Source organism: Dermacentor variabilis, chromosome 3 (genome assembly GCF_050947875.1).
Source record: "Dermacentor variabilis isolate Ectoservices chromosome 3, ASM5094787v1, whole genome shotgun sequence".
Taxonomy (NCBI): domain Eukaryota; kingdom Metazoa; phylum Arthropoda; class Arachnida; order Ixodida; family Ixodidae; genus Dermacentor; species Dermacentor variabilis.
In genome coordinates, this window is record NC_134570.1 from 141136880 (window position 1) to 141149811 (window position 12932).

Sequence of the window (12932 nt, forward strand, 5' to 3'; positions counted from 1 at the left end):
GTTTGCGTCGACCCACCGCGCTTGTGCGCATGGCGCGCCGCCACGTACCCAAAGACGCAGGCCGAGGGAGTCGCTCGTATAATAACAACATCGCTCACGTGCCCAGTGTTTCCGGTCTGTCGCGTGCGGTAATACGCGGAAGCGTATTCCGCGACTCGCTCGCTCGCGCCGCTCGGCTCGGCTCGGATGGAGGTTGCTCTAACGCTGGCTCGGTTGGGGCCTAATTCGCCGAGAGAGTCGACCCGCGCCTCCTCTCGTCTTGACTATTCGTGTATAACGCGAGGCTCTCCGTCCTTGATGTCCGCGGAGCAGTGCTCGTGCGTGCCGATATATGCTCTCCTGATTCGCGTAATTACTGCCGGGCGTGATTATTCACTCACGCTGCTTCTTGCGCGTTCACTCGGAAGCGCTGTGCGTGCGCGCCTTTCCTGGACCCCTTTCCGGTTTTCGCGGTGCGCGACCGCCGCACTCTTATATATGCGCGGATAGCAGACCCCCTCCCCCCCCCTGTTGCGCAAGCCTTTCCTTTCAGCGAATAACTGCGAGTTCTGGTCCGGCGTTCTCGATTCGCGTGCGGAAATGACCCGCACTGTAAAAAAAGTTGATATACGCAAAAGTTTTCTTTTTCTTTTTACCCCGTCTCCTTGAAAGTCCCCGTCCTTGGGAAACAGCTTTTGTTCCTCCATCTCTTTGTTAGCGAAGTTCTTAACGACCCACTTGTGCAACCTTCCGTTGTAGCGCTCCCACGCCTCGAAACGATCACCTGACTCGAGGGTATACCTTGTCGGCGCCCGCAATTTGCCGTTATGCGCTTGTCTTAACGAGTCATTGCGAATTGTGCGTTTTAGTGTCCCTGTGTGTGTGTGTTTTTTTTTTTTCCTGATTGTTTTAGTGTCCGTTATCGTATTTGTGTGGTCTGTGCGATCTGTGTGTATATCTCACAAATCTCAACCACCGCTTAGAGTACGCCAGGCGGGCAATCATCCAGGCAAACATCTTCGCGTGTTTCATTAAAATTAACATACCTCTCTCGATCAGTTCTTGGGACCCTTCCCATGGAGTGATGCGCCCAATTTTACTTTCTAAAGCATTATTGCGTGCTGAGCGCCCTTTAGCCCTCTCATCACGTTCGTTATCCGATGAGCTATGTCAAAATGCGGGTCGCATGGCCCGATTTCGGTACGTTGCTGTTGTTGTTCAATTAGCATAGCTTCTGATGAGCGGTTTAAGCACTCAGTATGATTTTGCTTTTATAAATTAAATGTGCCGAATGATAACTGTAGTCATAGACATATCAGTGCTTGTAAACGTCACGCCATCGCTTTTGACATACATTTTAGGGGGCTTCTCCTGGTGGTATAACCGCATTTCGTTCTTTGACTGTGCAACATGGAAGAATTCGGGGCTTGTCCGCTCTCCTTCCCCATCGACTAAACTACCTTCTTTCTCGGAACGTGCGGATTACTTTCTACCCTAAACTGGATAAAGAATGGTCAGTGCTTCCGGCCTGGCATAGTGAGCGTTTCACCGGTATAGCTTGATTGACAGCGTAACAACTGTAACACCCTATATATAAAAAAATCGCATTTCAGTGGTGGCGCCGCCCGATTCTGGGTCACATTGCAACTGTTGAGCTACGTACTATGCCGCCTGCCGCCATGTGGCGAAGCCCTCTAATCAGTGAGGTTGGTTGATACGTTGTTCCTCTGTGAAATGGCGCAACCCACTTTGTGGGATCAGCTGTGAACAGAAAAAAAGGCTTCAAACTAGGTCTTGTTGGTATACTGTATTTGTCATTTTTGTAATATTTTGTGTTAAATAGCGGCGCAGCTGTAGTATAGTAAACGGAACCTGCAAATCAGCATTGAAAAATTATTGTCAGTTGGCAATAAAGAGCAATAGTAAATTTGTTTATGCTCAAGATATATTGTTTCCCGACTTCCTACGCACTTATTTAGCGGAAAGATCTGCGAGTACAGTGTAGAAATTGAAGTATAGGGGCAAATTTTCCTTACTCTAATTTCGCGCACATATAAGTCGCACTTCAGTACGTCAGTGTGTTGCCAAGAACATCGAGCTATTCCGGCGTCGTTGAATTTTGTTTGTTTGTTTCAAGTTATTAAAACTCTCGATTGAGTCTTCCGTTCCTTTAGTGTAATCCTGGTTTAAGCGATAAACTCTTCAGCAACCCAGAGGCAGACGCTCCATATCAATGGCCTCACGGGATGTTGATTCACCGTTTATTTCGTTTCTGTGCTTTTATGAGATTTCTGAGGCTTCGCTTGGGAGGACGTTTTGACATTGCAGAAGCGCAGTGTATCAATAAAGCATATAACTGTTTCACATCGATAAAGCATATAACTATGCCACTTTAGTGGTGCCGCGTTAGCGTTGCTGCGTCACGCATTTTCTGCTTATATGCCCCGGCGGATCGCCGATCGGTGCGCTCCTCGACAGCTTCTTGACTTTTCTTCGCATGTGATGCCAGTCTCTTTGAAGTGCCAGCGAAACGCGAGCGAAGCACGCTCGAATGCCGCGCTCAGTTTCCCTTTCTTGTAACCTCGAGGCTTAGCCGACCTCGTATATACAGGTGTGTGTGTGTGTGTGCGTGTGTGCGTGCGTGCGTGCGGTGGCGTCTCGGCCATGCCGCGCGGTCTTGGGCGAGCATCTCAGCGGGTCTATTAGTGTTCGTTGGCGAGCAGCCCCAACCAGTGCCGAGGTGACCCTGCGAATTGCTTGCGTCGCGGACCGCCGTGGCCGCTCGCGGCGTGCCAGTGGGCGACAAACGCGGGACGCGCGCCGTGTGTGGCGTGCCCACGCTTCCTGTGTTTGCGTGTGTTAGCCCGCCGCTTTGTACGCAATGGCCGCGGTACACGGAGACGCGCAGGTTTATCTGCGCGCATATGTGCGCCTTGGCCGTTGTGGGACGCGTTAGTGACGCGACTTGGTTGGGATGCTTTGCGTGGTTATGCAACAGCATGAAGGTACCTGTTGCGTGCGACGCGTCTTTGATAGTGAACATTATTAATGTTAACGCAAACTATAGCGCTGTGGTCTAGATGCTTAACCACTGAGTGTGCGCTGGCCGAGGGACGGCGTTCTCCGTAAGAACCCGCGCCGGGCATATTGTTAGGCGAAGGACGTCCGGTACCAGCGAGGAGGGCTGTTCTGGACATTTTAAGATTACGGCATACTGTCTAACTCGCCAGCTCTGATTGGCCCACAGAGCTGCTACGGCCTCTCTGATTGTCTGAAAAACGGCAAGGGCGCGGAATTTGAGTCTCCAGAATGGCACCTAAGGAGTCTTGAGAACGATGTCTTTCTTTGTATGTGCATTATTCAGGGGCTGTATAATGCAGTCGATTCCTGCTAATCTGATGCTTCCGTGACCGCAAAATTTGGTCCAATTATCGGTGAAGGTCGCATCAAGAAATGGCGGCAAAGAGAGCGAAGTCAAATCTTTTTTATTGCATGAAGTAGTCGGTCGTCATTGATAGACAACTTCATTACTCTATTACAATAACTGCCATCTTATCGTCGGTCAGTGGCCCACATATCTCAACACTGCCATCGGCGTTAAAAAAAAAAATCCTCAAAAGAGACATTGCCCGTGGCACACCGTAAGTCATCATTATGGATTATCACTGCAGGACAGGTTGCGGCCGTCACCGTTCAGGGAAGCAGTAGCGCCATCTGCTGAATTGACTTGTGTTTTCAAGCTTTTGGTGACTTCTACGCTCAGGATGGGACTCCGGTGGGGGTCGCATTAACCGAAACTGCATACTTTCGTGTTCGAGCTAAACGAGTTATCTTTTATAACAGTGTATGGTTTCTCGCCAGAACTTCCCATTGCGTTCGAATGAGCCGAAAAGTATAACTAATGAGGGTCGGCTTATAAGGTCTTCTTTTTTTTTCCCGATTCTATGCATATCTCATCATACGTCCCAGCTGGTTGCCGATAATCAGTATAGCGAACACCGTGGAATCACGTCACCCAATACCGAAGGGCCAAAAAGAACTTAAATTCAAAACAATTCATACATGAAGCAGCGCCTGTTTATACGGTCCGTGCGAATACTGGAGCTCCCTCTGTGCCTCTCTCTCTAACCTATGCATTTACTTCCTCTTCTGTCTCACGCTGATTCGTCGCTAGCGTTTTATGTATATGCACGGATTCGTACAGCACGCAGAAGGCCGCTCGCGCGCCCTTTGTGCTGCCCGCTTCCGCGGGACGTTCGACCAGCTGTCAGCCTCGGTGATCTTGCGTCACCGAGGAATCCGGTCCCCGGTCGAAACGGAAGCCAACACAACGCCGACGACACTTGTGCTTCAAAAGAAAAACGAGACGCCGCCTCGAGACACACAACAGCAGCAACCATCGCTGGGTGACAGAACGACGACCCGAACGGACACTGCTCGGCGAAGGCGGCTTCCGAGTGTTTGCGCGATGCGGGCTGGCTGCTGTCGTCCCGCGGACCGGTTCGCCCCAGAGAGAGAGAGAGAGAGAGAGAGAGAGAGAGAGAGAGATACGTCGGCTGTATATCGCGGTGCTTCTGTGCTGCGCCGGCCGTGGTGGGGGCACGCCTCCTCGTGTGGCCGCACGCCGGACGCTCGGGGTTTCCGGTCATTGTTCTTGGACGCTCGCTCGCTTTATAAACGCTTCAGCGGCCATTTGCGCGCGTGCGCGCGCGCTCAAGCCGGCGCGGTGCGAGTCTACCGTTGGCGGGGAGTGTGAGGAGGTGTCTGTCCGAGTTTACTGGAGTGGATGGTTGCTCATAGCGGCGGTATAGTCGCGCGCTGTGACTGGCCGCCCATTTATTGAAGTGAAATGAAAAAAAAAAAAAATGAAATATGGGCAAGTCTCAAAGCGGCACTTGGGCTGTGATGCACACCGTGATAGAAAATCGCGATTTTGTTTCGGCTACGTAACGCAACAAGCTAATTAATTGATGGATGTGAAGGGTGTTACGCACGTTACCATAAGAACTCAAGATGTCGCGCTCGCAATACTACTACTACTAATTATAACAATAATGAAGCGAAGTAAGCACTCTACATTTGCCAGTTTTTCTTGCGTTAAGCTTTAAAGTCTTTACGGCAGCACTTCGTACGAAATGGACGGCTCTCAGTTAGGTTTTGACCACATGGGCTTCTCTAGCGTGCCCAATAATGCAACTGTACGATCGTTTTTGAATACTGCTCACATTGAAATACGGTCGCCGCTGCCTGGAGTCGATCCCTTGCCTTCGTGCTTAACAGCTGTAGTCACCATGGCAGCCGATGAACCGCGGCGGCGACTGGCAGTTCCCACTGCAAGGGAAGGGGAGTACAAGGTAGCGTCATGGCAAACAGCACTTACCGCAAGCGATTTGAAGCATGCACCGGTAGCAGATGGTTTGGAACACTGTATATAGCTCGTGATGCCCGTGAGGTAAAGGAAGTTTCATGAAAAGGGCGAGAAAAAAAGAAAAGTCGTACACCCAGGAGTAGCACGCTGCTACAGAGCTTGGGACGCGTTTCCCGCGAAATGTGCAGCTACAGTTTGGCGTCCACTCCGCTCAGGCCTCTTGTTTGCGGCCGCTGCAGCGCGCTCTCAGCGGGGCGGGTGCGCCTTCGGAATCAAAGGACCCGCTGCCTGTTTTCGAGTCGCGGATGCAGAGTAACGCGATCCACTTGCTGCCGCGGCGCCGTTCTGCAGGCTGGATCGCAAGACGAAGCAACTGGCTCTTGAGGAGACCCGGCAGGCAGGCAGCGGTCGCTGCCCTCTTTTCATTGCGACTTCTCGCCGCCTTGCCTTATTGTTATCGTAACATATATTTCTTTTTCACTTGCGTCGTCACTTTGTCGGCCGCCGTCTATTGCGAATTGTTTTGTGACTCCCTCGTGGCTGCATTCCGATTCGCCTCGTTGATGCCGTAATGACGCCGTTTAGCGCTTCCTGTAATTCTGCGCCGTAATCAAAATCGCGGCACTTTGTTGCAGCTCTCTGTCTGGCAGGCGGCTGGCTATTACGACATTTAATACCGTCAATTTGACTTACTGCGACGTCTAATCCTCCTAAAACGTTCGGACGCTTAGCCCTGCGCGTCACCTGTGTTGCTGTCCTGGCTTCGCCGACTGCTGAATTGTCGAGGTTGGGCCTCGGCAACAGCCGTTTGTGCGCCTCGCGTCCGGCCTTGTTGGACGGACAGTGCTTGGCTTGAAACTTCGAGACGTGATGACCCGCGGGGCGTGAACTGTCTCGCAGAAAGTGTGATTGCACGTCCGTGGGAAAGTGACGTCTTCGTAGCGCGGTCAACGGAAGAGTCACCCATCATAATGTGAATTCGTTCTGAGCGAGTTCGCAATGGAAGTGTACGTCTGTCGCTGAAGTTTCGCACCATCGCGGAGTCACACGTTAGTCAGCGCCCGTTCGAGGCACGGTATAGCCATGGTTCGGTACACAGCGTCACTAGCTTAAAAAAAAAATAATGGCGTTTTACATGCCACAACTACTCTCTGATTATGAGGCGCGCCGTAGTGGGGGACTCCTTAATAATTTGTACTACCTAGGGTTCTTTAACGTGCACCTAAATCTAAGTAGGTTGTTGTTTTCGCATTTCTCCCCCATCTAAATGCGGCCGCCGTGGCCGGGATTCGATCCCGCGACCTCGTTCAAAGCAGCCCAAGACCATAGCCACTAAGCAACCACGGCGTGTGAGCGTCACAATGATCATAGCGTGTACTATAGCTGCTTTTAATTTTCGTACGAGCAATACTGTATTGTATGTAGTTTTTCTAAATAGCACAGTGCGCGTATGTTGCCTCGTCCTTCACGCATAGTCGAGTGCTGTTGATTAACCGTTTTGGGTGACTTTTGTGCCCTTAAAAAGGGCTACGATGAATATAATCGAGTGGGAAATCAGTGTTTCACGTATATAGATCAGGGCAATGTTTCCAGGTTTCATCCAAACCGGCATCTCTTTCCGCCTGTGCGTGTTATTTGCATGCGCTCCTCTTGTCGAACGTGCCTCATCAGCGGGTCAATTATGGTTCGAATCACGATTTGCCCCGCTATTCAGGTATAACGCAACGATGCGAATCGATTGTTTTGACCTTAGACGTTCATAGCGCGCGTCTTGCGTGCGTATTCCTATTACGCCGATTGCTGACTCGAGCCTGTTCCCTTTTTTTCTGTGCGTGCAGGACGAGACAGATGGCTCCGGGGAGCAGGGCGAAGAGGAAGAAATCCACCGCAAGACCCAGCGAAGGTGAGTTGCTGCGCGGTGCCATGGTTGGCGTCGTATCGTGCGCATTCGATTTGTTCGCAACCTCGTGCATCTGCCGTGCGACGCCGTCTCTGGGTGGAGTCCCCGGAGTGCAGGCGGCGTTGTCCAAAGACGAGAGAGATGCAGGACCAAGTGGTACGGGCTACGATAACCGTGAAACTACAATGTCCCTTCGTCTGCGTGCGGCACCTGTTTCGCCCCATCCTCGCGGTCGAAGCGTGCACCGAAAGTATACGCGGGGAGTGCACTTGTGACAGTGTTGAGCGGATTATATGCGGCACAGGCGCGCACTTGCGTGGTATAAGGTGCGCCACAGTTGAGCTGAATCCCCGTGCGACAGCTGTCGAAGACGGTGCCTTTGATGTTGCGGGCTGCAGGCGCAGCGGGATGAGTGTACGAGGAGCCCGAAGTGGACTCGAACCAACAGCGAGAGTTCAATGACTTAGGTGGGTTTAGACGCGTAGACGACCGTTAGACGCGTAGAATTAAAAACAAGAGAACCGAAACTTAGCGCTATAAAATACTGCACCTATACATGCAAAAAGTGGCTTGCGTTTGTGAAGAACCGAAAGTTGCCGTGCAGCTGATTATACGAGAATACTTGAGGGAAAGCCAGCGATGCTCTTAGAATAAGAGAAACGCTCGTAGTAGGAGCAGGAAAATTCGTCCCATTTTGGCGATGTAATCTTACGGCCGAGCCTGCGGCTGTGTGAATTAAGGCGATCGAAAATTTGGAATGCTGCGCGATACAGAAACTATTAGCGACCGCGTTCGAAGCTTAATATATAATCGTTGCCGCAGACTTGAAGCTAAACAAGTTTCAAACCTTGATATCGGGAATTTCGACGATAAATTTGCCCTATCATCGGGAGCATACCTCCCGCTCGGTCGAGCTGACAAAGCGACTGTCAGCGGTCGCGGATTCGGTCGGTTTCGTGCCAGCCATACGCTGCGCTGTTGTGCAGGGTTTTCGCGGTCTGTTCGGATCACGGCAATATAGCGACCAACTCGCTTTCACTAGTAATTAAGCTTGTCGACGCCCGTTTCGTGCTCGCGCGCTTTGCTGATAGAGCACGGCCGTTGTATATCGCAACGAGAGCGCACGCTCCATGCAAACACCATTGTTTCCGCCGCAGCAACGCGCCGCGGAGAACAAACGCGGACGCCGGGAAACCCGCGCTGTGCGCAAGTCGTCCGTGCTCGTCGTGCATTGTGTGTGCGCCGTCTCCGGCGTCCTCGCGGGTCTTGCGGCGCTGTTTACACCGCGCTGGCGCGGCCTTGTCCTTTTCCACCGCAATCGCGCGCCTCTCTGCCGGCGGGCGCCAAGTGCTTTCCTTTCCGGCGATTCGATTGTCTCCTGTGCCGTGCGCAGGCGCACGCAGTTTCGTCACAGCGCCGGCGGAAGCCCGCGACGTACACGTGCGCTTGCGGCTAATTAGCGCGCTTTCGCGTTTCGCTCGGCGCGCGGTTTCTTGGCGTCCGCGGCGCGTGCTGCGAGAGCCGGGCGTGTTATTAGCGAGCGCCCTGGGAATGAGTGCCCGCGTCCGAACTGTTTCCTCCCGATGCCTCTACCCTTGTCGTGCGCTTACAGCCACTCGCCGTGCACGCGGAGCCAATTGAGCGTTAAGCTGCTTGGAAGTTTGCGGGTAAAGCGGGACAGCAAACAGCATGCGGATAACGACGTGCGAAGCGGTCGCCCGCGCGAGACGTCCCGCAAACTAGCTCGTTTCGATCGATGCACGCACGCACGCGTGGTCGGCGATCGCGATCAGTCGGTCGGTTAGCGTGCCAAACCGATAAGGCCGAAGAGCCGTCTTTGCGTACGTCAGAAGCAGGCGATCCGCATTCCCTGTGGACGCCGAGATCAGAACGCTTCGCACGTTACACGGAATATTCTCGTAGTGGAAGCCACAGTCCGAGTTACGGCGGGATTCTTATGATATTTTATAAAATACGGGACGTGTCGAGGCTGTCCGCTTAGCAGCGTATCGCCGCTTTTATTGATATCGTCATTTATTTTCGAGCGAACAAGGTGGCGGCGTAGGCGTGACAATCGTGTTACTATAGCTGGATTTAAAAAAAGATGGGCTCGCTTCGTGATCTGTTTTGTTCTTTCTCGCCGTTGTGCTGCAATCGCCAGGTCAATCACGTTTTGTTTCGTTCATTTGAGGCGAGCAGTATGTAATCTCGTTTTTCGACTTCCTCGAGTATCCTACAGCTGTTGCTAACGCACAGGCATTTTGTTTGTTTGACCCGCGTCGTCGGCACGTAGCCGTTCGCGGGCAGCTTCGGAGCGGGCACGCGAGGCTTTGAGGAAGGCGAAGCGCGGCCGCGGAACCGTCCGAACGACCTCGATCCGATCGGGTCTGCGGCTGCAAGCGTTCGCCGCTGGCTGAGCTGTCGATAATTTCAGACCCCACGGGTCGACTGGCACCCTTGGACCGGACGGCATTCGCGGTCGCGCCCTCGTGTAGATTATGTGCGCGATCGAAGGTGCCGAGGAGCATTTGCCAAGCTGCCGCAAGCGTAATCCAAACCGTCTCGGCCCTTCGGCGTGCTTGCGCTGCCAACTTTGAGTCGTCACGCGTGCGGACGGGTTTGCCTCGGAGGTCTGCCAAAGTGTGCGCTTGTGGGCAAAAAAAAAAAAAAATAAAGTTAGCTGCAGCAAGTGACGGCAGTCTCAATACGAACAGTGATAAACGAGAGGGAACGAGACGAGCGTCAACACTGAGCCGGGCGCTGCTTCGTTAGTCGCGCCTGCAAAAATCGCAGTATGCATGCGTACAGGAGGAAACGGTAGAAAGCGACGGAGAAAACATCGAAAACACTCCAGCATTCCCTACTTGCCGCCACGCGTGTCGCCTCGAAACGACGATGCAGCGGCGCCATTCATTATCATCCCCGTGCATTATCACCGTGCAACGTGAGGAGCCACTGTGGTCGGTGCAACGCACGCCTTCTTGCTTCTTTGTCGGCGCTGCGGTGCAGTGTCGTTGTCAAATCACTGCGCCGCGCTTTATTTCATTAACGCTGATACGACCGCTATCATATTCGCGTAATTTCGATAACGAGTCTCGGGCGATACGCGACGCGTGATTGTGGAACCACGAACAATGAAAAAAAAAAAGCGGGGGGGGGGGGGGCATCCATATTTCATGCCGGAGGAACACGATGCCCGTCGCATGTACGTGAAACCGTTAGCAATGCCATGTTGTACCCGACGGTGCTGCTGGCTTCGTCGCGATTCTGATCGCGTTTCGCTTCCCTCGCGGCGTGGCCCCGCACCTATCGGCCGTGGCCGGCGGCGACGTGAGCTGTGCCGCGGTCGCCGAGTTGACGGACGGATGGCTCGTTCCCAGAATCCCCGCACGTCGAGCGCCTCTGGAAATGGTCGTCGTCGCCGCCGTTATGTCGTTTTCTTGTTCTGTATTCTTTTATGCGTGTGTTGTGCGGAGTTCAGAGTAATAGGAAAGGGTGTCGCAACGAAATGACGGCGTGCCCGGCGTGGTGGTTGAGTGGTTATGGTATTCTGTACGGCTGCGCGCGAGGTCACGGGGTCGTTTAGCTGCCGCTCTACGATGGAGGTCACACACACATACACGCGCGCGCGCGCCGTGGAGCCTTTTACTAGATAGATTAAAATCGATTGCTTGGCGACATCGCGTCTGCTCAACTAGTAAATTCACGCCACAAGAAAGAAAAGGATGTCCCACCCTCCCACCCCCTCAAAAGAAATATAGCAGTTGTTTGAATCCCACCGATGGCAACGGTTGTTGTGGTCGCACCGATGGTACGACCTGTTGGGAACTCGGCGCTGACGCCCGTTGTTGCACCTGGGTCGCAAGCCCCAAGGGTAGCGTTGGCCTGGCGGCCTGGGGTACAACTGGAAGCATCCGAAGGTCCCGGCAAAGCATGAGTCGACTGGTAACAACAAAACAACTTGTTTATTCTAACATCGCAAAGAGTTGGCGGTCAGGTTGACCGAAGTAGAGAGACGGGAGTGCACTTTACTCAACAGAAGAAATCGGAGCCCTCCTTTGGCGTCCGGGGGCAGCTGCTTTTATACTCTCGCAGTTGAGGGCAAGAAGGAACCCCTCAATAGACGAGCACGTGATTGTACAATGAGATAAGGTGACGCATACTGTCGTAGCGCCGCCGGTCGGGCACAAAGACTGGGAGGAGAAGGTAACTCCTACTGTCGTAGCGCCTCCGGTCGGGCACAATGGCTGGGAGGAGAAGGTGACTTCTACTCTCGTAGCGCCTCCGGTCGGGCACAATGGCACATACACTCACACACGCACATGAAGACACGTGGCATCGGAACATGCCTGGACGCGCTTGGCGGGGAGCGTAGCGGCGACGCCGAACGGGCCAAAATGTCTGCCGCTTTGTTGCAGTCGCGCCGGCTAAACCGCGCGTCGTAGGCGAAACGTAACAGACCGCCCCGCCGGGGAAAGGAGATCCCGATGGACAGGGGACTGCATCCGCTGTCCGGAGGGATGTCGCTCGATGATGCTCATAACCGAAGTCGGGCGTCCCTCGACGTTTCTTGAGCGCAGCGCACAGAGAAGGCCTCGTTCTCTCGTTCAGGTTCGCACGGGACACTGCAAAGTGACTTCGGGAGAGTTCACATTTTTGTTCTCGTTCCCGGCAAGCGTTAGAACTACGCTGAAACTCAACCGCTCAGTCAGCAAGCACGGCACAACCCTCACTAAGCCCTGCCAGGCTCTTTCCCCTTTTATACCACTGCCTAGTTCCTTACAGTAGTCTAGCATCACTCAAAACGCGTCCACAAATTGGAAAATTGCACTAGAAAGCATATCATCACTTTGAAACACTAAACAAAAGCAATATGTTAAAAAAATCCTGCCTCAGGAAGAAAAACATCAGTAACAAACAATTTTGAGGCTGATTCCTACGTTAGGGGCTTCGACTTAAGCCATCGGCGTTACCGTTGAGACTCCCCTTTTTGTAACGCACCTCAAAGGAATATTGTTGCAAAGCCAGGCTCCAGCGCAGGAGGCGGCCATTTTTGGGAGAGATGGTCTGCAGCCATTGGAGAGGGCAGTGATCCGTCTCAATGATAAACCTCGAGCCGGCTAGATAGCATGACAATTTCTGAACGGCCCACACGAGACACGCACACTCTTTCTCGGTGGCGCTATACGCCTGCTCACGACTGGTCAGCTTACGACTAGCATACAGGACGGGGTGTTCTACTTCTCCATTTTCCCGTTGGCACAGCACAACGCCCATGCCTCGCTCACTAGCATCGCACTGAACAACGAACCCTTTTGTATAGTCTGGCGATCGTAGCACAGGCTGGCTTGTTAGGGCACTCTTTAGGGCGCTAAAAGCTCTTTCCTTTGTCTCGTCCCAGACGACTGTTTGAGGCTCTGTTTTTCTTAGAGCATCCGTCAGGGGAGCCGCGATATCAGAGTACCTAGGGATGTACCTCTGATAGTAGCCGGCGACACCTAAGAACGACCGAATATTGGTCTTCGTGCGCGGTTGCGGGAAGTCTCGCACAGCGGCCACCTTTATTTCAGAGGGGCGGCGACGACCCTGACCAATCACGTGACCGAGGTAGACAACCTCGGCCTGTGCTAACTGGCACTTAGGAGCCTTGACTGTCAAGCCCGCTTCGCGCAGGCGGGTTAGCAC

At 53.1% G+C, this 12932-nt stretch overlaps 1 protein-coding gene across 3 annotated transcripts in view; it reads left to right on the forward strand.

Annotated features, from left to right (window-relative positions):
- The window catches only part of ssh (Protein phosphatase Slingshot), a 380590-nt gene that overhangs the window by 162451 nt on the left and 205207 nt on the right, over positions 1-12932 (forward strand). For all 3 annotated transcript variants that reach the window (XM_075686428.1, XM_075686427.1, XM_075686429.1), the window contains exon 2: positions 7186-7250. In XM_075686428.1, coding sequence (XP_075542543.1) covers positions 7186-7250 — 65 coding nt within the window. The remainder of the gene's footprint in view (positions 1-7185; positions 7251-12932) is intronic.